General features: G+C 43.6%; 1 protein-coding gene across 8 annotated transcripts in view; it reads left to right on the plus strand.

Moving 5' to 3' along the window:
• The window catches only part of ENPP2 (ectonucleotide pyrophosphatase/phosphodiesterase 2), a 130,575-nt gene that overhangs the window by 27,206 nt on the left and 79,727 nt on the right, over positions 1-23,642 (plus strand). For 6 of the 8 annotated variants that reach the window (XM_056522679.1, XM_056522671.1, XM_056522674.1 and 3 more), the window contains exons 1-2: positions 4,406-4,555; positions 4,724-4,829. In XM_056522679.1, coding sequence (XP_056378654.1) covers positions 4,523-4,555; positions 4,724-4,829 — 139 coding nt within the window. In that variant the 5' untranslated portion in view covers positions 4,406-4,522. Of the gene's footprint in view, positions 1-4,404; positions 4,556-4,723; positions 4,830-23,642 lie in introns of those variants that run through there. The other 2 variants (XM_056522672.1, XM_056522673.1) reach the window with 2 other exon arrangements.

The following is a 23,642-nucleotide window of genomic DNA, read 5'->3' on the forward strand; positions in this document are numbered from 1 at the left end:
GTCTCTGCATGTCCACGACATACCTCCGTATGTACAGTGCCCTGGAGCAAGGAGATTCCCTCACTTAGGTTCAGCTCCGGGCGCTCTTATCCGTTCACTTAATCTAAATGTCCCTACTGTCCAAGTAACTCACCATCACGTTCTGTTCCCAGATCACAATACGTCGTAATGGTTTTCTGATGACGTGTTCCTTTCATTGTTCTTGATCCTAAGATGAGATCTTAAGCCCATATGTAGAGACATATATGTGCAGAAGATCCCTTTAGAAGATGTTCTCTATCTAGTCATATGACTGTGTGGAACATAAATGACCTTTAGCCTTTTATTATTCTGTGCTATGGTACTGTTTGGGGGGGGGGGGAGGGGGTCCTTACAGTGTAGAGTTGCTTTAGCTGTACCTGTGATATGGAGGGAACACTGCAGATGGCTGTAGGACCGGCCATCTATCTAATGTGTATTGGGGTCTCCTGATTCTCCCCTGACTGTTGGGGGATAGGAAGATCGGGCAGTTGTATTTTAAAGGGGTACTCCGGCCCCAAGACATCTTCTCCCCTATCCAAACTATCGTGACGTCACGACTTCGCCCCCGTGTGACGTCACGCCCCGCACCCTCAATGCAAGTCTATGGGAGGGGGCGTGACTGACGTCACGCCCCCTCCCATAGACTTGCATTGAGTGGGCGGTGCGTGATGTCACACGGGGGCGGAGTCGTGACGTCACAATACTCCTTTCCCGTGGTCGGGAGGCATTACACTGAGAGCCTCCAGCCCTTCCTGCAGTGCTTACAGGTGGGTGCTGCATGCTAGATTGCGGGGGTCCCCAGCGCCGGGTACCCGGTGATCAGACATCTTATCCCCTATCCTTTGGATAGGGGATAAGATGTCTTGGGGCCGGAGTACCCCTTTAACAAGATTTATAGCATAAAATATTCAGCACCAGAGGTGTCTATCAGCAGCTTATCCCCAACGTTCGATGGACAACAAACAGCAGAGAACATATTGGGCAGCCTGGATGGGCCAAATGGTTCTTATCTGCTGACACATTCTATGTTTCTATGTTACATGTCTATGGGTATGTCAGGAGAGGGAGCTGTCAGTCAAACAAGCCTTTAGCCAACAGTGGCTTAAAGTGTATGGTCAACACTGGTCCTTTCAGGATGTAGCTGGGATGGGGGCTTGTAGGGCATGTGACCGGGTGCTGGGCACCAGGGAACTCAACAAGCCGTTCTGTCTTGGCAAGGGCTTTTAGAGACATTGATAGCAGTAAATTGGATCTTTGGCCTTGAAAAACCTCAGTTATGATTCTGCTTTTAGAACTCCTTCTTGGGCCTCTGTGAGTATGACACAAAGATAGTTGAGTTGGGTATTGGGTTTCCCTCCGGTAACAATTTAGGTTTTTTCCCATGCTCATTCTAACAATTGGTCGAGGTCTGAACACAAAACTTTTGACAAGTCTCTAGGAAATGTCAAAAGTTTTTCAAAGCAACAGGTAAAGTTTAAAGCAAGTATTATGCGACTCTTCTGTTCATGGAAAATGCGAAGACAAGCTTTGATTCACGGTAGCTGCATCTACAGGTATATTGACGACGTCTAAAATGGGCAGTTTGTAAAGGGATAGTAAATTGGATATTTTGGGGTCAGGTTTTGGTAGCATTGTATTAATTTATCAGGTAAGCCTCTGTAATATGGCATCTATTTGGAAAGCGTTTATCTGGAAATGATAGAAAGAAATGTGTCTTGCGTGTCCATTAAGACCTTATGTATATTAAACACAAACTGAGCTCTAAAGTGTTAAGATCTAAATCTGTATATCTAATACAGATGATAGAAGAAGGGAAGGATTTTTTTAGAGGAACATATGGTAGGCACATTTATGATTCCGACTTGGTATATTTATCTCAATGTTTACATGAGAAGTGCTGCCCAATGTAAGAAACCCTATCCAAATAGAGGAAGTTAGTGCCACATAACAGACCGCAGTAAAGTTGGCTATACAGCCAGATGCTAGGGACTAGGACATCAACCGTGATATGGATTTGGGTACCAAAAGACTGAGTGTAGTAAAACAAGGAACCAAACTACTAAATAGTATTGTTTAAATCAGTGGTCTTCGAACTGTGGCCCTCGAGATGTTGCAGTGACGTGACATCACGACTAAGCGCTGCGTGCAGTTCCCACAGGTGGGTGCTGCATGCGAGATTGCAGGGGGTCCCCAGAGATCAGACATCTTATGCCCTATCCTTTGGATAGCGGATAAGATGTCTTAGGACTGGAGTACCCCTTCAAGGACATATAGCTGCAGCTTAGGTTTCCTTCAAGGTCCTGTTTGCTGCCGTAGCCTTGTATCTCAATACCAATGTCATGACTTGTTAATATCTAAATATCTTGATTAAGGCTTGTTGGTATCTAAATATCTTGGTCAAGACTTATGGTCTGGTAGGTATCTAAATACCTTGGTCAAGACTTGTTGGTATCTACCGTGTTTCCCCAAAAATAAGACATAGCCATAAAAGACATACTGTAGGGATGTCCTTACAGCAGAGGCAGGTCCCGTGTCCCAGCTAATCCCGGGATGGCAGCTGACATATAGGGCAGCATGTCCCAGCTGATCAGTGGGACGTGACTTCTGTCCAGCAGCAGCGGGTCCCAGGACGGCAGCAGATATGCAGGGTGTCATGCATGCATAAGACGTCCCCTGGAAATAAGCCATGGTGAGTCTTGGTGAGTCTTTTTGAATAAAAATAAATTTAAGACAGTGTCTTATTTTCGGGGAAACACGGTAAATACCTTGGTCAAGACTTGTTAGTTTTTTAATACTTTGATCAAGATTTTTTGGTATCTAAATACCTTGGGAATACTTGTTGGTTTTGATGGTATCTAAAGATCTTGGTGAATACTTGTTGGTATCTAAAGATCTTGGTGAATACTTGTTGGTTTTGTTGGTATCTAAAGATCTTGGTCTTGTTGGGATCTAGATGCCTTGGTCAAGATTTGTTACTATCTAAATACTTTGATCAAGACTTGTTGGTATCTAAATATCTTGGTCTTGTTGGTATCGAGATACCTTGGTTAAGATTTTTTGGTATCTAAATATTTAGATCGAGACAAGTTGGTATCTAAATACCTTAAAATTGTTGGTGCTACCCAGCACCCTGGGCACATAACCCTTCATCTAAGCCCTTGCATAGACCATAACCAAGGTGCAAATATAACATTTCCTTTCCTTACTCTACCTGGTACCATGACTGCTTAAAGGCATACTCCACTGCTCAGCGTTTGGAACAAACTGTTCCCGAACGCTGGAGCCGGCTCCGGGAGCTTGTGACGTCATAGCATGACGTCATGCCCTGCCCCCTCCCATAGACTTGCATTGAGGGGGCGGAGCGTAACATCATGAGGGGGGGGGGGGGGGGCAGGGCTATGACATCACGAGCTCCAGCGTTCGGAACAGTTTGTTCCAAAGGCTGAGCAGCGGAGTACCCCTTTAAGGACATATAGCTGCAGCTTAGGTTTCCTTCAAGGTCCTGTTTGCTGCCGTAGCCTTGTATCTCAATAACAATGTCCGGGTACTCCGGTGGAAAACTTTTTTTTTTTTAAATGAACTGGTGCCAGAAAGATAAACAGATTTGTAAATTACTTCTATTAAAAAATCTTAATCCTTTCAGTACTTTTTAGCAGCTGTTTGCTATAGAGGACAATCTTTATTTTATTTTTTATTTTTTGTGTTGTTCACAGTGCTCTCTGCTGACACCTGATGCCCGTATCAGGAACTGTCCAGAGCAGGAGAAAATCCCCATAGCAAACCTATGCTGCTCTGGACAGTTCCTGAGGTGTCAGCAGAGAGCACTGTGGACAACACAAAAAAGAAATTCGAAAAGTAAAGAATTTCCTCTGTAGCATACAGCTGCTAATAAGTACTGAAAGGATTAAGATTTTTTAATAGAAGTAATTTACAAATCTGTTTAACTTTCTGACACCAGTTAATTTTTTTTTAAATAGTTTTCCACTGGAGTACCCCTTGAAATCCTCTGTTCCTAGCCTGGTCCGGCATAACACCCAGTCATTTATTTAGTAAGTATTTATAGGTTATTTTTTTTATTTTTATTATTATTTAATGTATTTTTTTTTATTACATAAAGCAGATATTTTTCGCGTTTCCAGGGGAATATATATTTTGCAGATGTAAATTTTTTTATTTATTATTATAATATTTTTTTTTTTTTTTTACTTTTTCTTGACTTTTACAAAGTACATTGACAGACTGTGCTGGAGTGTGAGAGAAGTGTGTGTCTGGAGAGCAGAGGGGTGGGGGGGATGTGGTGCTACCTCCTACACCCAGGACTGTGATTTGTGAGCGAAACATGATGAAACCAGACCCCGGACAAATGAAATGAGCCCATCCGCTCCACCAGGTGGGATTAGTTGTAACTAATAGACTCAAGTCCCACTGCAATCCCTGCAGACAGATACATTGAACCTACAGGGAAACAGTATCTAGTGGCCTCCCCAGGATTCCAGCACTTATGGCTCTGATCAGTGTTTTACAGTTATATCAGGTAGGGACAAAGCCAAATTGTCATTTACAACTCTCACAACTCTGCTACATCTGCGCTGGATCATTGTCAGAGCTTCATTTCTCGCCTTCAGTGTATAGACATTTACGTGCAGTTTTTATTTCGTTATATGTTTATTTATTTTTATCTATATTTTTTTGTGTCCCTCAGGTTATATCCTTTGTCACATTTATCTTTGGGGTGCAAATTTGTTTTGGATTTACTGCCAATCGCCTAAAGAGATCGGAGTCTGAATGGGACGAAGGTGTCGCCTCCGGTAAGTGCGCGTTTTTGATCTTTTTATGTCCGTGTTTCCCCAGCCATGTACCTCCCCCCTAGCTGTTGCAGAACTACAACTCCCAGCATGCCCGTCACAGCCTTCGGAGTTGTAGTTTTCGGCACCAGCTGGAGGCGCCCTGTTTTGGGAAACACATATTGTAGCACAGATATGAAGAGCTGTTGGTTATTACTAGAGATGTGCGAACTTACAGTAAAGTCGATTCGACACGAACTTCTCGGCTCGGCAGTTGATGACTTATCCTGCGTAAATTAGTTCAGCTTTCCGGTGCTCCGGTGGGCTGGAAAAGGTGGATACAGTCCTAGGAAAGAGTCTCCTAGGACTGTATCCACCTTTTCCAGCCCACGGGAGCACCGGAAAGCTGAACTAATTTATGCAGGATAAGTCATCAACTGCCGAGTCGAGAAGTTCGTGACGAATCGAATTTACTGTAAGTTCGCTCATCTCTAGTTAATGCACATGAAAGGTTCTCTATAAGGCCGGGTTCACATCACGTTTTTTTCCCATACTGTTTTCAATCCGTTTTTCTAAAGAAAACCGTATGGCTAAAAAAAACGGATGGAACAGTATGGGAAAAAAGTAAACCGTATACTGTTTTTAAAAGTGCATACAGTTCCGTCCGTTTTTATTTAAAAATAAAAAACATACATTGAAAAAAAAAAATGTTTTTCAATTTTTTACGGGAGGGGTGTTGGGTGGGGACTTTAGGATGCAAAGTAAAAACCGTATACTGTTTCCTGTATGGAACCATATATGTGTGCGTTTCCCATTGACGTCCATGTTAAAAGAAAAAAAAAAAAAAGTATGTGGTTGCAGTACGGTTTTTAAACCGGAGACAAAACCGTGGTCAACTACGGTTTTGAGTACGGGAGAAAACCGTATTGCAAGCAAACCGTACGCAACCGGGTGCATACGGTTTTCAATTATTTGTCTATACGGTTTTCAATATGGTTCCATACGTTTTCAAAAATGAAAACGTATACGGGAAACGTACTTAAAAAAACCGTGGTGTGAAGCCACCCTAAGAAATAGGGAATCACATGCTTTTATATGGAATTTTTTTTTAAATATTTTTATTTTGCTTTTTTTTAAATTTTGCCATTTCGGTCACAGTTTGCAGAATGTGTGCTTGTAGTACAGTGCATTGTCACGTATTCTATTTGGCATCATTAGTCCTTGTCCGATAGATTTATATTATCATTTTATATATACACAGCGGGTTAGACCAGTGTTTCCCACCCAGGGGGATTTCAGCTGTTTCAAAACTACAACTCCCAGCATGCTGATATAGACCCATGAGGACTTAATTTGTATAAACCATTCCTGGTGCACTAGAGCTACTGCAAATTGGGGCATGCTGGGAGTTGTAGTTTTGCAACAGCTGGAGGTACACTGGTTGAGAAACGCTGATATAGACCCATAAGTACTAAATGTGCATGAACCGTTTCTGGTGCGCTACAGCTACTGCATGCTGGGAGTTGTAGTTTTGCAACAGCTGGAGGTACACTGGTTGAGAAACGCTGATCTAGACCCATAAGTACTAAATGTGCATGAATCGTTTCTGGTGCGCTACAGCTACTGCATGCTGGGAGTTGTAGTTTTGCAACAGCTGGAGGCACCCTGGTTGGAAAACATTGCTCTGGATACTGAATTTATGGAATTAGTCAAAATTCTTTAAAAAATAAATAAAATAATAAATAAAATATTAGTATAGCTAACCAAGCGGAGAGGTACCTCGACTTCAGTTTTTCCAACCAGCGTGCCTCCAGCTGTTGCAAAACTACAACTCCCAGCATGCCCGGACAGCCGTTGGCTGTCCGGGTATGCTGGGAGTTGTAGTTTTGCAACAGCTGGAGGTACACTGGATGAGAAATGCTGATATAGACCCATAAGTACTAAATGTGCATGAACAGTTTCTGGTGCGCTACAGCTACTGCATGCTGGGAGTTTTAGTTTTGCAACAGCTGGAGGTATACTGGTTGAGAAACATTGCTCTGGATACTGAATTTATGGAATTAGAGTCCAAAATTCTTGAAAAATAAATAAAATATTCAAAGATAAATAAAATATTAGTATAGCCAACCAAGCGGAGAGGAACCTCGACTTCAGTGTTTTCCAACCAGTGTGCCTCCAGCTGTTGCAAAACTACAACTCCGGGCATGCAGGGAGTTGTAGTTTTGCAACAGCTGGAGGTACACTAGATGAGAAATGCTGATATAGACCCATAAGTACTAAATGTGCATGAACCGTTTCTGGTGCGCTACAGCTACTGCATGCTGGGAGTTGTAGTTTTGCAACAGCTGGAGGCACACTGGTTAGAAAACATTGCTCTAGATACTGAATTTATGGAATTAGAGTCAAAATTCTTTAAAAATAAGTAAAATATTCAAAGAAAAATTAAAATAAACAATAAATAAAATAATAGTATAGCTAACCAAGCGGAGAGGGACCTCGACTTCAGTGTTTTCCAATCAGTGTGCCTCCAGCTGTTGCAAAACTACAACTCCAAGCATGCCCGGACAGCCGTTGGCTGTCCGGGCATGCTGGGAGTTGTAGTTTTGCAACAGCTGGAGGTACACTGGTTGAGAAACGCTGATATAGACCCATAAGTACTAAATGTGCATGAACCGTTTCTGGTGCGCTACAGCTACTTCATGCTGGGAGTTGTAGTTATGCAACAGCTGGAGGCACACTGGTTGGAAAACATTGCTCTAGATACTGAATTTATGGAATTAGAGTCAAAATTCTTTAAAAATAAATAAATAAAATATTCTAAAATAAAATAAACAATAAATAAAATATTAGTATAGCTAACCAAGCGGAGAGGGACCTCGACTTCAGTGTTTTCCAACCAGAGTGCCTCCAGCTGTTGCAAAACTACATCTCCCAGAATGCCCGGAAAGCCGTTGGAACAGCTGGAGGTACACTGGTTGAGAAACGCTGATATAGACCCATAAGTACTAAATGTGCATGAACCGTTTCTGGTGCGCTACAGCTACTGCATGCTGGGAGTTGTAGTTTTGCAACAGCTGGAGGCACCCTGGTTGGGAAACACTGGTATAAATAGTATATTGTTTACCTGCCTAACTTCACTAAGGCTGTGTGCATATGACGAGCCGTCAGGTGATCCAGTATCCACCAATAGGCAAAGAGAGATGCTGCTTTGTTTTGCTTACTTTGAGGCTATGTTTCCATACAACTTTTTGTACAACAGCCACAAAATAATAAATTTTTTGTTTTTATTACTACAAGTCATTTGATCCAGTCATCATATGTTTCACGGATTTCTATAGAAGATTTGGGAGACGAAAATAACCTCTTAGCGTCCTTATTTTCTGGGAGAATAAAAAAGCCAAGATTTAGTTTTTTTTACTTATTTTGAAAAGGAAAACTATAGTATCGGCATGGTGCGATTTTTTTTTTTTTTTTTTTTTTTTTTTTTTTTTTTTAAACTGGCATTGAGCTTAAAGTAAAAACAAATAAAAATAAAAAGAGAAAAAATGCCAACTCGGTCTGGTATTTGTTTTTTTTTTCTATTGAGTCCCAACCAACACCTGGCTGCTTTTATTTTTTGGCCCAAAAGAAACACCATTCGGGCAATTTGGTGTTTGTTGTTTTATTTATTTATTTAATTTGGAGAGGGGGGGAGGGGGGTGGCATTTTTGGTTATGCAACCTATTACAAGTTGGGGGGAGGGGGGGGGGGGCTCATTTTTGGTTATACAACCTATTACAAGTTGGGGGGGGCTCATTTATGGTTATACAACCTATTACAAGTTGGGGGGCTCATTTTTGGTTATGCAACCTATTACAAGTTGGGGGGCTCATTTTTGGTTATGCAACCTATTACAAGTTGGGGGGCTCATTTTTGGTTATGCAACCTATTACAAGTTGGGGGGCTCATTTTTGGTTATGCAACCTATTACAAGTTGGGGGGCTCATTTTTGGTTGTGCAACCTTACAAGTTGGGGGGGCTCATTTTTGGTTGTGCAACCTATTACAAGTTGGGGGGGGCTCATTTTTGGTTATGCAACCTATTACAAGTTGGGGGGGCTCATTTTTGGTTGTGCAACCTATTACAAGTTGGGGGGGGCTCATTTTTGGTTATGCAACCTATTACAAGTTGGGGGGGGCTCATTTTTGGTTATACAACCTATTACAAGTTGGGGGGCTCATTTTTGGTTTGGTTATACAACCTATTACAAGTTGGGGGGGGCTCATTTTTGGTTATGCAATCTATTACAAGTTTGAGGGGGCTCATTTTTGGTTGTGCAACCTATTACAAGTTGGGGGGGGAGGGGGGCTCATTTTTGGTTATGCAGCCTATTACAAGTTGGGGGGGGAGCTCATTTTTGGCATACGATATCCAAGGATACCTGTCCATACAATCCTACCAACCGTGGCACTGGTATCTTGGTAGCATTGATCATCTAGTAGTAGAAGCGCAGGAAGTGTCGGGGGTCTTGCCTTGAGTCATGACTTAAGATGTAACATACCGGGAATGTGCTCCAGAGCTGTATTTACAGGCGCCCTAGGCACTGTCTTTGAATAAACCCTAAATTAGTAAAAGTACCTTAAATCATATGTTCCCAGGAATCCCTATTCCATCCTTGTCGTAGGCGAATGAGTAACTTAGTAAAAATCCGCCTTGTTTACTTCTGAATGCAGATGTAGCAGAGCTGAATCGGCCAATGGACTCTGTGCATTGGGATTTGCTGATTTTACCTGCACTTCTATATAAACCACAGATGACATTTCCTGATATGACAATAAACCGAAGGACAAACTCTACTCTGCTACATGTGCCCATGGAGAAGCGTGTACTTATCTAGTGCCATCCTGACCCAGACCTTGTTTGTTTAAAGGGGGTATTCAAGGAAAAAACTTTTTTTTTTTTTTTTTTATATCAACTGGCCCAAGAAAGTTAAACAGATTTGTAAATGACTTCTATAAAAAAATCTTAATCCTTTTAATAATTATCAGCTGCTCAAGTTGAGTTGTTTTCTGTCTGGCAACAGTGCTCTCTGCTTGTCTCAGGAACTGCACAGAGTAAAAGAGGTTTGCTATGGGGATTTGCTTCTAAACTGGGCGGTTCCCGAGACAGGTGTGATCAGAGAGCACTTAGACAGAAAAGAACAACTCAACTTCAGCAGCTCATGAGTACTGAAAGGATTAAGATTTTTTTTTAATTGAAGTAATTTACAAATCTATTTAACTTTCTGGAGCCAGTTGATATATAAATTTTTTTTTCCCCCTGGATAACCCCTTTAAGGCTGTGTTCATCTGTTGCGTTCATGTGAATAAAGTCTGATAATACAACATATGTTCTGTGCCAGCATCCCTCTAGAGCAGTGGTCTAGACCTCCAGATGTTGCAACACTACAACTCTCGGCATGCCCGGACAGCCAACGGCTGTCCGGGCATGCTGAGAGTTGTAGTTTTGCAACATCTGGAGGACCACAGTTCTTAGACCACTGGACTCCGGAAATACCATTCTGTATGATTTTTAAGCATAGAATTGTATTAACTCAGTGAAAACAAAAATTGTGATGTGAGTGCGGCCTATGTTGGTGCTGTCCAGTCTATGCAGTGGGGGAATCCCTTGTACGGTATGTATTTAATCCTGCGCTGTTACTGTGCTATTTCCTGTAGTATATACAACATGAATAAGCAACCTAAGGGCTCATTCACACTAGGTATTTTCCGAGCAGGATTCCACTTGAAAATTACGGTGCAGCAGCCTTCCATTTGTTCTCTTTGGGATTCTGCTGCATCACTCCCATTACGGAATTTTGAAGCCGAAATTCCAGACCCCAAACTCCACCAAAAGAATGAACATGTTCATTCCTTTGGCGGAATCCACTATGGAATGCATTGCCGTCTATTGAGATGGCGCATCTCCATGCAGGTCCTATTGCCTGCTTGTCCAATAGTAAAACGTATTACCTAACCACATGACAAGGGATAAGTATCTGATTGGTGGGGTCCTCCAATCATATAGTCAGCCATACAGTTTAATTTGCTTCAACTAGGCCCAAAGATTCAGTTCACTGACCTGGCCGTATATAAGCCACTAAGTTTTGTCCATATGGGGACCGGATCCAGCTGGGGGATGGGTAAACCGGAGCTGGCCCCCATATCATTCATTTGATTGAGCCGACCAGAGTCCAATAGTGACTCCGGTCGGCTCATCTTTGCTCTGGATCCGGTTTTCTGGCCGGACTGAAACCCGCAGCATACTATGGTTTTCCGTCCGGCCAGAAAACTGGATACGGGGCAAAAAAAAAATGAATGAGATGGGGGGGCCAGCTCTGGCTGAGATACGGGAGCACCCGGTTTACCCATCCCCCCCAGCTGGATCTGTTCCCTGTATGGACAAAACTTAGTTGAATACAGCTTAGGCTGGGTCCCCATTACGTTTTTCCCCATACGGGAGCGCATACGGCAGGGGGGAGCTAAAAACTTGCGCTCGCGTATGTAATTAATTTCTATGAGCCGACTGAAGTGAAATGTTCGGTCCGGTCGGCTCGTTTTTGCCCCATATGCGCTTTTACAACTGGACCTAAAACCGTGGTCGACCACTGTTTTAGGTCCAGTTGTAAAAGCGCATACGGGGTAAAAATGAGCCGACCGGACCGAACGTTTCACTTCAGCCGGCTCATAGAAATGAATTACATACGGGAGCGCATAGAAAGGCATACGGGCGCGCAAGTTTTTAGCTCCCCCCTGCCATATGCGCTCCTGTATGGGGGAAAACGTAATGTGAACCAAGCCTTATATATACGGCCAGGTCGGTGAACTGAATCTTTGGGCCTAGTTGAAGCAAACTACAAAATGTATGGCTGACTATATGAGCAAAGAAAAAATGTGTTAACCCCAAAGCCATCTTTAGAATCTCAGATTTTTGCTGCTGATCCTCCGATGACTCGATCGGAGGACCCCACCAATCAGATACTTATCCCTTGTCCTGTAGTTAGGTAATACGTTTTACTATTGGATACCTTTTTTATTAGTGTTGATGGTAGAGCATGATCTACATGGACATTGTATGTTCTTTGCATTGAGTCCTGGCTGCGATATTCCTTTAATTGACTTTTAACTTTTCAAGTGTGTATTGTACCGTAATGCTGTAAGGATAAATAAGATGGGACAAGCAGCGGTGCTTGTGAAAGGCTAAACTGTTGACATCAGCAATAATCCACGTTCCCATGCCAGGATTTTGTTTAACTTTCCTTACTCTACGTGCCCGGAGTTCTACACGGCTCCAAAGTTCTCTCTGCTGTTCTGGTGTAGTGCGGTGCGCTGTAAATGACTTGTATGGAACACTGTAAGCACATAATACTGATGGGTGCCGGGGTGGCATAAGGACTTGGCAATTGAGGCATCAGAAAACATGAGGCCTTAGATTAGACGAAGTAGAAAAGCAGACGAGCATGGGACAGCATCTTAAGCTGGGTTCACACAGTGCATACTCGACCTGTTGGTGGTTTATGTTGGGATCGTGTTGAAAAGGTATGCCAGCGTCTATCACGGTATAGCGTCAGTGTCCCATTAAGTTTAATGGCTTTAACTTGTGACTACTTTTTAGTCCGTTTCCCGCACTGAATAAGTTTGTTTTACAAGACCCAAAAGTGCACCAGACCAAGCATTTTAGTCCCCCTTAGTAAGTGCATACCCACTTGATTCCCCCATCTAGTAGCACGTTCCGCCTCCTTAAGTCTTCATTACCGCAGCAGTCCCCCATTTTATTGATTCCACTAGGTGTTGAATTCTGCAGGAATACTGCCAATGAGGACCGGATTGCTTCTCCCAGATCCTGACCAGTTCTGAACATTTTCGTTTTACCTTGTCCCAGGAATGCTCTGTAGGTTTAAGATCCGGGGACTGTGGAAGTCAGGAAAGCAAGGAAAATAGGGGTCATGTTCCTGGAACCCATTCATTACTATACAATCCTTGTGACATGGAGATTTGTCCTGCTGAAAGTCTCCTTCCGCCATAGAGGAAACAGCTGGCATGAAGGCATTAGCTTGGTCGGACACAATGCTTAAACAAGCCCTGTATAAATACCCACATGTATCAGTGAGTAAGGGTATACCAAGAAAACATTCCCTCCACCATCACACCTCCTTCACCAGACTGAACTCTTCGCACCTGACAGGGAGGACTCATAGATGCTGCTTGTGCCAAATTTTGACCACCTATCGCTGCCACTGAGATCTGGATTTATCTGAGCTGACCATGTTACTCCACAGAGGTCTGAGCCATCCATCTGACCAGGCCATGTTTCTTCATAGAGATCTGGATGTACCTGACCAGGCCATGTTTCTCTACAGAGATCTGGATAGATTCGACCAGGCCATGTTTCTATATAGAGATCTGGATCCATCTGACCAGGCCATGTTTCTATATAGAGATCTGGATCCATCTGATCGGGCCATGTTTCTATATAGAGATCTGGATCCATCTGACCAGGCCATGTTTCTATATAGAGATCTGGATCCATCTGATCGGGCCATGTTTATCCAAAGAGATCTGGATCCATCTGACCAGGCCATGTTTATCCACAGAGATCTGGATCCATCTGACCAGGCCATGTTTATCCACAGAGATCTGGATCCATCTGACCAGATCATATTTCTCAATAGAGATCTGGATTCATCTGACCAGATCATATTTCTCAATAGAGATCTGGATTCATCTGACCAGATCATATTTCTCAATAGAGATCTGGATCCATCTGACCAGGCCACGTTTATCCACAGAGATCTGGATCCATCTGACCAGGTCATGTTTCTCCACATAGATCTGGATCCATCTGACCAGGCCATGTTTCTCTATAGAGATCTGGATCCATCTGACCAGGCCATGTTTATCCACAGAGATCTGGTGAGATTCATGTTTTTTCTCCCGGGAACCTCACCTTCCTGTTTCCTATAGGCACAATGTCACAGGATCTAGTTATAGGATCTGTTATAGCCCATCCAATCTAAGGTGAACTAAGTTGTGAGTTAAGACCCAATGGTTGTATTCAGCTGCAGTTTTCTGGCCGTGCTCCCCGCCTGCTCATCAGAACGATTCCTGACCTTCTCCTCTGACCCATTTCGATGACTTAATGTCCACAGGATTGGTTGTCACTGGATGTTTTTCCCTGATCACACAATTCAACTTCATATACTCTTCATACTGCTACATGAGAACCCCACAAAATCCTAGTACAGGTAGGCCACCACCAATGGCCAGGGTAGGCCACCACCAATAGCCAGGGTTTGTTCAGATCATTCAATTTTCCCTTTTTTATTGTTCATTCACACTGAAACTCACAGAAAACTGATCGCTGCATTTTATGTTGCACTCTTTGGTCGCAAGTTTCATTTCCAAACAAGGTAGTGCCAATTGTGAAACCACTGCGGGCTCTAATACAGTAGCCATTCAGTGTACTATTAAGGTAGAACTATTTAAAGGAGAACTCCGAGGACAAGGTGGAAGAATGAGATTGCAGGGGGGTCTGACCACTGGGACCCCCCACGATCTCCTGTACCAGGCCCGGCTCCTTCTGAATAGGGCGTTTCAACCACTGCACAAAGCAGCGGCCAATAAATCCCCTTAATGCAGCTCTATGGAAGAGCCGGAGATTGGTGACTACAGTGCTCCGGCTCTCCCATAGAGCATTGAGGGGGGGGGGTTTGCTGTCGGCCGCTGCTTTGTGGTTGAACGCGCCTCATTCAGGAGGAGAGCCAGGTCCCAGCAGTTGGACCCTAGGATAGGGGATACGTTTTGCTATCCCGGAGTTCTCCTTTAATGTGGACCTGTGGCCTCTCCTAACCTGTTTTAGGAAATGCATACATTTCCTAAATGTAACAATTCTAGAACATTTCTCACAGCTTTGTGTTCTTCTGCTATTCCTACTGGAAATGTTTGATTAAATAGCCAACTGGGTGTTACCATTTGATGGCATGTCCCTGTACTGTCTCTCACTGTCAGTTTTGATTGGATGGTCTCAGACCATGTAGTGGCGCCACCAGCTGGTAACACCCAGCTTTAGTCGTACATTTCCAGTAGGAACAACACAATATAGAGAGAACAATTTGAGACCATCTTTTCTCCTCTATCATACAGAATGCATGTCAGAAGAGAGGACAAATCTTCCTTTAAAGTGCACTTCCAGTGATGGCTCAAGGGGCGGGATATTCGCTTAAATTTTTGTGCACTGCACGAGACTTGCGCAGGACTACGGCATTCAATTTGCGCATTTTGCAAAAAGTCACATGCAAGTCTATGTGACTTCAGCTAAATTCGTAGATTGAACGCTGTAGTCTTTGGCATTGTCAAAAAAGTTCAACCCTATATCCTGCCGCTCGAGCGATCACTGGAATTGTGCTTTAAATTGTACCTGTCGTCAACAAAAAGTTTTAATATAATGTCGATAATACAATTATATGTATATTTGTAACTGGTTAATGGGTGAAAAAGTGCTGTCCCTGCAGCTATTGCCTGTGAGGAGTCCAAATACAGAAAGTGAGGGCAGGACAATCGGGGATCTGTGCAGGCTCCTGGCTTGTCAATCATCCTGCTGTGTGAGCCCGTAGCATATCACAGAGCCTCAGTGTACAGAGCCCCGCTTGTCCTCAGTGTATATAGCCTTGCTTGTCCTCGGTGTACAGAGCCCTGCTTGTCCTCGTTGTACAGAGCCCTGCTTGTCCTCGGTGTACGGAGCCCTGCTTGTCCTCGGTGCACGGAGCCCTGCTTGTCCTCGGTGCACGGAGCCCCGCTTGTCCTCGGTGCACGGAGCCCCGCTTGTCCTCGGTGCACGGAGCCCCGCTTGTCCTCGGTGCACGGAGCCCCGCTTGTCCTCGGTGCACGGAGCCCCACTTGTCCTCGGTGCACGGAGCCCCGCTTGTCCTCGGTTCACGGAGCCCCGCTTGTCCTCGGTTCACGGAGCCCCGCTTGTCCACCCTTACTTCCTGTATTTGGACTCCTCATAGAGACACACAGGCAATAGCTGCAGGGACATAAATATACATATAATGGTATTATCTACATCTATATAAATGTTTTGTTGATGACAGGTACACTTTAAGCAATTCTCTAGTATTATATATGGATGGACTCACGAAAAGTGATACAAAAATCTTCTGTAAATGAAATGGAAAACTTTTCCCTGTATTGTGTGTACAGTCTTGTCTGTTCTTTTTCCAGCCCTGGGTTGTTATTACAGGTCATTACTCTAGTTTCTGCCATGTTTAAAGCAACTGCTGCTCCCAGGGGGCATCGAAATGAACAGGGCTGAAAAGCGGGGGTTGTAAAACGGTCTGAAACTTGTTTTTGTCGAGTGCGTCTTTAATGGTGGCGCTGGTTATTTGCTCCGAATGTTTCATGTCCTTTTATAAATTAGATAATTGTCGGGAGCAGACACGGGGCTTGTTTAATAGTTGGAGGTTAAGCAAATGTTCCATTCCTTGTAGGTTTTTGAGGTTTCCTTTTCCAGTCATAAACATTACTGACAATGATGGCCCCGGGAGGGCAGAGGTGGTCAGCTTCTGGGCCAAAAAACTGACAAATTGATGAGGATTACTTTTTTTTTCTTTAATTTTTGTGAATTTTATTTTGAAGAAATATTGCACTTGTGTGTGAAATTTAGAAATCTGCTCTCTTGGTTACATCTGCTATGGTGCGATTTGTAGGTTTCATCATTTTGTGGTAAAATGGCTCACATCTGCACTAGACGGGTTTTGGAAGATTTCCAACTTTTTTGCACAAAATCAGAGGGTTTTGCAAAAAAGATGTAAAATGTATATTTATTATTAAACTTCTTTAAAATGTAGCCACATCTTTACAATTCACACTTTACTCCCACTGAAATTAGTGTAAATGTTTAAAGGAGTTTGTATTGCTAGTTCCAAGAAATGAAAGATTTCTTTCTTTCTTTCTTTCTTTCTTTCTTTTTTCTTCCTTCCTTCCCCCCTCCTCTCTTTCGCCTTCCCCCCTCCTCTCTTTCTCCCTTCCCCCATCCTCTCTTTCTCCTTCCCCCCTCCTCTCTTTCTCCCTTCCCCATCCTCTCTTTCTCCCTTCCCCCCTCCTCTCTTTCTCCCTTCCCCCTCCTCTCTTTCTCCCTTCCCCCTCCTCTCTTTCTCCCTTCCCCCCCTCCTCTCTTTCTCCCTTCCCCCCTCCTCTTTCTCCCTTCCCCCTCCTCTCTTTCTCCCTTCCCCCATCCTCTCTTTCTCCTTCCCCCCTCCTCTCTTTCTCCCTTCCCCCATCCTCTCTTTCTCCCTTCCCCCCTCCTCTCTTTCTCCCTTCCCCCCTCCTCTCTTTCTCCCTTCCCCCCTCCTCTCTTTCTCCCTTCCCCCCTCCTCTCTTTCTCCCTTCCCCCCTCCTCTCTTTCTCCCTTCCCCCCTCCTCTCTTTCTCCCTTCCCCCCTCCTCTTTCTCCCTTCCCCCTCCTCTCTTTCTCCCTTCCCCCCTCCTCTCTTTCTCCTTCCCCCCCTCCTCTCTTTCTCCTTCCCCCCTCCTCTCTTTCTCCTTCCCCCCTCCTCTCTTTCGCCTTCCCCCCTCCTCTCTTTCGCCTTCCCCCCTCCTCTCTTTCGCCTTCCCCCCTCCTCTCTTTCGCCTTTCCCCCCTCCTCTCTTTCTCCTTCCCCCCCTCCTCTCTTTCTCCTTCCCCCCCCTCCTCTCTTTCTCCTTCCCCCCCTCCTCTCTTTCTCCTTCCCCCCCCTCCTCTCTTTCTCCTTCCCCCCCCTCCTCTCATTCTCCTTCCCCCCCTCCTCTTTCTCCTTCCCCCCCCTCCTATTTCTCCCTTCCCCCCCCCTCCTATTTCTCCCTTCCCCCCCTCCTTTCTCCTTCTTCCTTTTTTTAATCTTATTTAAATTGAGGCAGCTATTTGCCTCAGCCTCATGCACAGCATTGAGATAAGCTTTAAAGCAAACCCCATGGATAAAGGGAAAACAATATACCAGAAAGAACTCATTGACTGCTATGAGAGAGTTGTCTAAGCATTCTCTGTGACCTGTGCAGAGGTCATTGTACAGGGAGAGGGAGGAGGGGTACTTAGATCATCACCTATTATCAATGGCCTGATCATGTCTTATCTATCGCTGTCGGCTTTTACTTTAAGCCTGTGGGGGCAGGACTAATGAACTGACTGTGTGCGGGGTGTATAAATCAGTTCATGACGCCAGGGCACCGTTAACCTACACGGTAATACACCGATGCAAGGTTACAGATAACTATTTTTACTTTGCTGGAGGTAGCAGATCTCAATCAATACAGTCTCTTATGCAGAGGGATGGGCAGGGTAGAACCCCGGGAGCCTGTCACCTTACTAGGAGTTGTAGTTTCTGTGGAACACAGCTTTAAGATTATTAGCAGCACACTCTGATTTTTTCCACAAGAGCTTTGCTTACTGCCAGGCTTTGATATTCACCTGTCAGGTTTTTCCTGAGTTTGGCGTGGCGGTGGACTTTGGTAGTCGTCTTCTCCCCGGGTTTCTCCTCTCCTCTTCAGCACTCCACTCTTTACCCTCTCCTCTAGACTGAACTCGCCCTGAACTCTCCTCCCCCGCTTACACTACATAAGGGCTAGGTTTGGGGGTCCCTCATTGGGGCGTCAGGGTCACCTGGTTGTGGGGTCCCGGTACCGTATTGCAACCAGTACCTAGTGTAGAGGTCCCTAAAGTCAGAGTAACTACGTTCAGGTAGGGTTCCTCAGGTGGGACAGCCCCTAGTCGCCTCTCCTTAAGTCTAGTTGTAATATTAATAAATGTATATATTTAATATTTATATCTATATTCTATAGAAATGTATAGTAATTACCTTGTTCAGTGTTGCAGGACCTTTGGTCATGTGACCATGCTAGTAACCTCTATGGTATGTTGCAGGACCTTAGGAGGTCCTTGGGTCACGTGTTACCCACAAATCTCTGTAAAGGTGATTGACATCCGTTTGGACCAATAGCATTAGTCCAGCCCCTGCCCATATAAGGGAGCTGCGTCCAATTATCGCTCTCTTGGGTTGCTGCTCTTGTGGATGCCGGACTAACAGGACGGTGTGCTACGCAACTTTCAAAGACACGCTAGGCCTCAAAACCGACGGCCTCAACAGAACCAAAAATCATGAGTTCAAATCTAAATTCCTGCTGATGCTAGCCTGACTACTGGACCGCAACTAATTCCCCTAAATCCAGTGGAACAGCGCAATATACTAGAGACTCTTAAAGCTAAAGTCCCAACCATTGTCAATCTCCAAAGGAAGCTGTTGTTATGATAAGAGACTGTTGTGTTGTTGAAGCCTACAGAAAATCTTCAGTAAAAGTTAACGCTGTTTACAGAAGCTTTCCGGTTGTGGACAATCCTTTATCATCTACCTCAAACCTATTATCATCTACCTCCCTATCTTTCCTGGGAAGGGCGGCGGTAGGAAAAGCTTTGAGGAGCCCTCACCCTGGCGTCATGAATAGCAAGGGTTAACAAGCACCCTTTAATACCCGCACAGCTACACTCCCCATACCGTACACCCCCCCCCCCCCCAAGCTACCACATGGTCATTCTGCTGCAATCCCATAAAGCAGTGATCTTCAACCTGCGGACCTCCAGATGTTGCAAAACTACAACTCCCAGCATGCCCGGACAGCCATCTTCTGTCCGGGCATACTGGGAGTTGTAGTTTTGAAACATCTGGAGGTCCGCAGGTTGAAGACCACTGCCATAAAGGTACGGTGCATAACAGTACACATCAATATGTCACAGTAGAACAGGTCAGACAATGGAGCAGTGGGCCTGACATATAGACATTAGGGAGGTCCGAGGCACAGGACAGCCTTTGGTGTTCGGACATCACAATCCTACCTTTAAAGGGGTACTCCGCCCCTAGACATCTTATCCCCTATCCAAAGGATAGGGGATAAGATGTCAGATTGCGGGGTCAGATCGCGGGGTGCTGCGGCAGCGATCCCCGGGGTCCCCAGCAGCGGCACCGCGGCGATCTAACATCTTATCCCCTATCCTTTGGATAGGGGATAAGATGTCTAGGGGCGGAGTACCCCTTTAATGATAAGGAGCACGCTGCTGAAAGGTTTTCTCTACAGAACATGAAGCACCAGCCTATTATTAGGTTCAGTGGCCAGAGTAAAAAAACTGCAAGATTATAGGATTATTTTATAATATATTTATAGTAAAATGGATTATTAAAAAAAAAAAAAAAAAAAAAATACCAAAAATTCTGAAATTGCTCAACAAATTTCATGAAGGTTTTAAATTCATTTCCCATACTTAACTATGGGGAGCAGCTCTGCGGTGCACACTACTGATTTAACATGTATAATAAGAAGCCATAATATATTTTGGGCAAACAGTCTGAGAATGAAGCCCTCCAGCTGTTGCAAAACTACAACTCCCAGCATGCACAGACAGCCAGAGGCAGTACAGGCATGCTGGGAGTAGTAGTTTTGCAATCCTTAAAGGACAACTATCATGCAGGACAACTTAGCACCTATCCAAAGGATAGGAGAGAAGTTTTAGATTTCGGGGTCCGATTTCCTGCGATTTCCCCCTTTGTGTTAAAGGGGTACTCCGGTGGAATTTTTTTTTTTTTAAATCAACTGGTGCCAGAAAGTTAAACAGATTTGTAAATCAGAAGAAAAAAATAGGTATGTGCAGCTCACAATTATTAATACACACCGAGGTCAAACTAGGGCATGCAGCTATACCTTAGTTGCAAAAAAGGAAAGAAAACCAGAAACAAATACTAGTGCCCGGACCTTCTAGGTGAGTAGGATATAATGAGTTAATAATTAAAAAATAGTGGGACGTGCTTCAATAATAATACATTCAATTTATTATGTCATTTTATTGTCATTTTAGTAAATTGAATGTATTATTATTGAAGCACGTCCCACTATTTTTTATTTTTTAATTATTAACTCATTATATCCTACTCACCTAGAAGATTTGTAAATCACTTCTATTAAAAAAATCTTAATCCTTCCTGTCCAGAGCAGCATATGTTTGCTATGGGGATTTTCTCCTGCTCTGGACAGTTCCTAAAATGGACAGCAGAGGGCATTGTGGTCATGACATCTGAGGAAATGCATTTCTTTTTTTGATTTCTCTTTAGTATACAGCCCCTAAAAAGTACTGGAAGGATTAAGATTTTTTTAATAGAAGTAATTTACAAATCTATTTAACTTTCTGGCACCCGTTGATTTAAAAAAAAAAAAAAAAAAAAAAAAGTTTGCCAGCGGAGTACCGCTTTAACCCCTGTACGAAGCGACAGCTGACACCCCCCTCCATCTCTACGGGAGAGCCGGATATACCCATATGCTGTATCTCCTCTCTCAATGAGATACATGAAGGAGGCATGTCGGCCGTCACTTCGTGCGGGGGTCAACACGCTCCATTCCTGGGGAGAGCTGTGCAGGAAATTTCAGGGGTCCCTGCGGTCTAAACTTATCCCCTATTCTTTGTATAGGGGACACATTTTTCTGCATGGTGGTTCACCTTTTAAAGGGGTATTCCGGTCAAAAAACTATTTCATATCAACTGGCTCCAGAAAGTTAAACAGATTTGTAAATTACTTCTATTAAAAAAAATCTTAATCCTTCCAGTACTTATCAGCTGCTGAAGTTGTGTAGTTCTTTTCTGTCTGACCACAGTGCTCTCTGTTGACACCTCTGTCTATGTCAGGAACTGTCCAGAGCAGGAGAGGGTTGCTATGGGGATTTGCTCCTACTCTGGACAGTTCCTGAGCCAGAAAGAGGTGTCAGCAGAGAGCACTGTTGTCAGACAGAAAATAACAACTCAACTTCAGCAGCTGATAACTACTGGTTGGATTAAGATTTTTTAATAGCGGTAATTTACAAATTCTTTCTGGAGCCAGTTGATATGAAAGAAAAAAAAAAATAACGTTTTTCACTCGAGTACCCCTTTTAAGGTTGCATCTCTATTTATTACTCAAATTATCCTTGGTCCTCTAGTGTCCTCCAAAACCAGGAGTCAAAACGACACAGGTAAAAACCATAATGGAAAAATATGTACTTTTTTATTTTAGAAGGGAGTGCAGCTCTGGAGTATAGTACAGGATATAACTCAGGATCAGTACAGGATAAGTAATGTGATGTATATACACAGTGACCCCACCAGCAGAATAGTGAGTGCAGCTCTGGAGTATAATACAGGATATAACTCAGGATCAGTACAGGATGATTAATGTATGTACACAGTGATCTCACCAGCAGAATAGTGAGTACAGCTCTGGGGTATAATACAGGATATAACTCAGGATCAGTACAGGATAAGTAATGTAATGTATGTACACAGTGACCCTACCAGCAGAATAGTGAGTGCAGCTCTGGAGTATAATACAGGATATAACTCAGGATCAGTACAGGATAAGTAATGTAATGTATGTACACAGTGACCTCACCAGCAGAATAGTGAGTGCAGCTCTGGAGTATAGTACAGGATATAACTCAGGATCAGTACAGGATAAGTAATGTAATGTATATACACCGTGACCTCACCAGCAGAATAGTGAGTGCAGCTCTGGAGTATAGTACAGGAAATAACTCAGGATCAGTACAGGATAAGTAATGTAATGTATGTACACAGTGACCTCACCAGCAGAATAGTGAGTACAGCTCTGGAGTATAATACAGGAAATAACTCAGGATCAGTACAGGATAAGTAATGTAATGTATGTACACAGTGACCCTACCAACAGAATAGTGAGTGCAGCTCTGGAGTATAGTACAGGATATAATCAGGATCAGTACAGGATAAGTAATGTAATGTATGTACACAGTGACCCCACCAGCAGAATAGTGAGTACAGATCTGGAGTATAATACAGGATATAACTCAGGATCAGTACAGGATAAGTAATGTAATGTATGTACACAGTGACCTCACCAGCAGAATAGTGAGTACAGCTCTGGGGTATAATACAGGATATAACTCAGGATCAGTACAGGATAAGTAATGTAATGTATGTACACAGTGACCTCACCAGCAGAATAGTGAGTACAGCTCTGGAGTATAATACAGGATATAACTCCGGATCAGTACAGGATAAGTAATGTAATGTATGTACACAGTGACCCCACCAGCAGAATAGTGCGTACAGCTCTGGAGTATAATACAGGATATAACTCAGGATCAGTACAGGATAATTAATGTAATGTGTGTACACAGTGATCTCACCAGCAGAATAGTGAGTGCAGCTCTGGAATATAATACAGGATATAACTCAGGATCAGTACAGGATAAGTAATGTAATGTATGTACACAGTGACCCCACCAGCAGAATAGTGAGTACAGCTCTGGAGTATAATACAGGATATAACTCAGGATCAGTACAGGATAAGTAATGTAATTTATTATTACACAGTGACCTCACCAGCAGAATAGTGAGTACAGCTCTGAAGTGTAGTGAAGTATAACTCAGGATCAGTACAGGATAAGTAATGTAATGTGTGTACAAAACGTATCTTTTTATATACATTATATTTCTATATTTCTTCAGACTCTAAAATAGTTGTGTGTGTGTGTGTGTGTGTGTGTAACCTCGGTTGCATCAAGCTCCTCTCCCACGCGTTTTGGTCTTTTGAAATCGAGCAAAGTGTTTATTTTTTATTTTTTTTTAACGGTGTGTAAAGGGCCATGAAAGGTCATTTATGAAACCAGGAGGCATGGAAGAAGCCTGAAGTGTTCCCCTGTGTGGGCGAATCCACCTTCTGTTCAGCCTAGAATGATCATACGAGCAATCCTCCCACATTCCAGTGCTGCGTACAGAATCTGCAGCTCTGCATA

This window comes from Hyla sarda, chromosome 5, assembly GCF_029499605.1.
Source record: "Hyla sarda isolate aHylSar1 chromosome 5, aHylSar1.hap1, whole genome shotgun sequence".
In the NCBI taxonomy this organism is placed as follows: Eukaryota; Metazoa; Chordata; class Amphibia; order Anura; family Hylidae; genus Hyla; species Hyla sarda.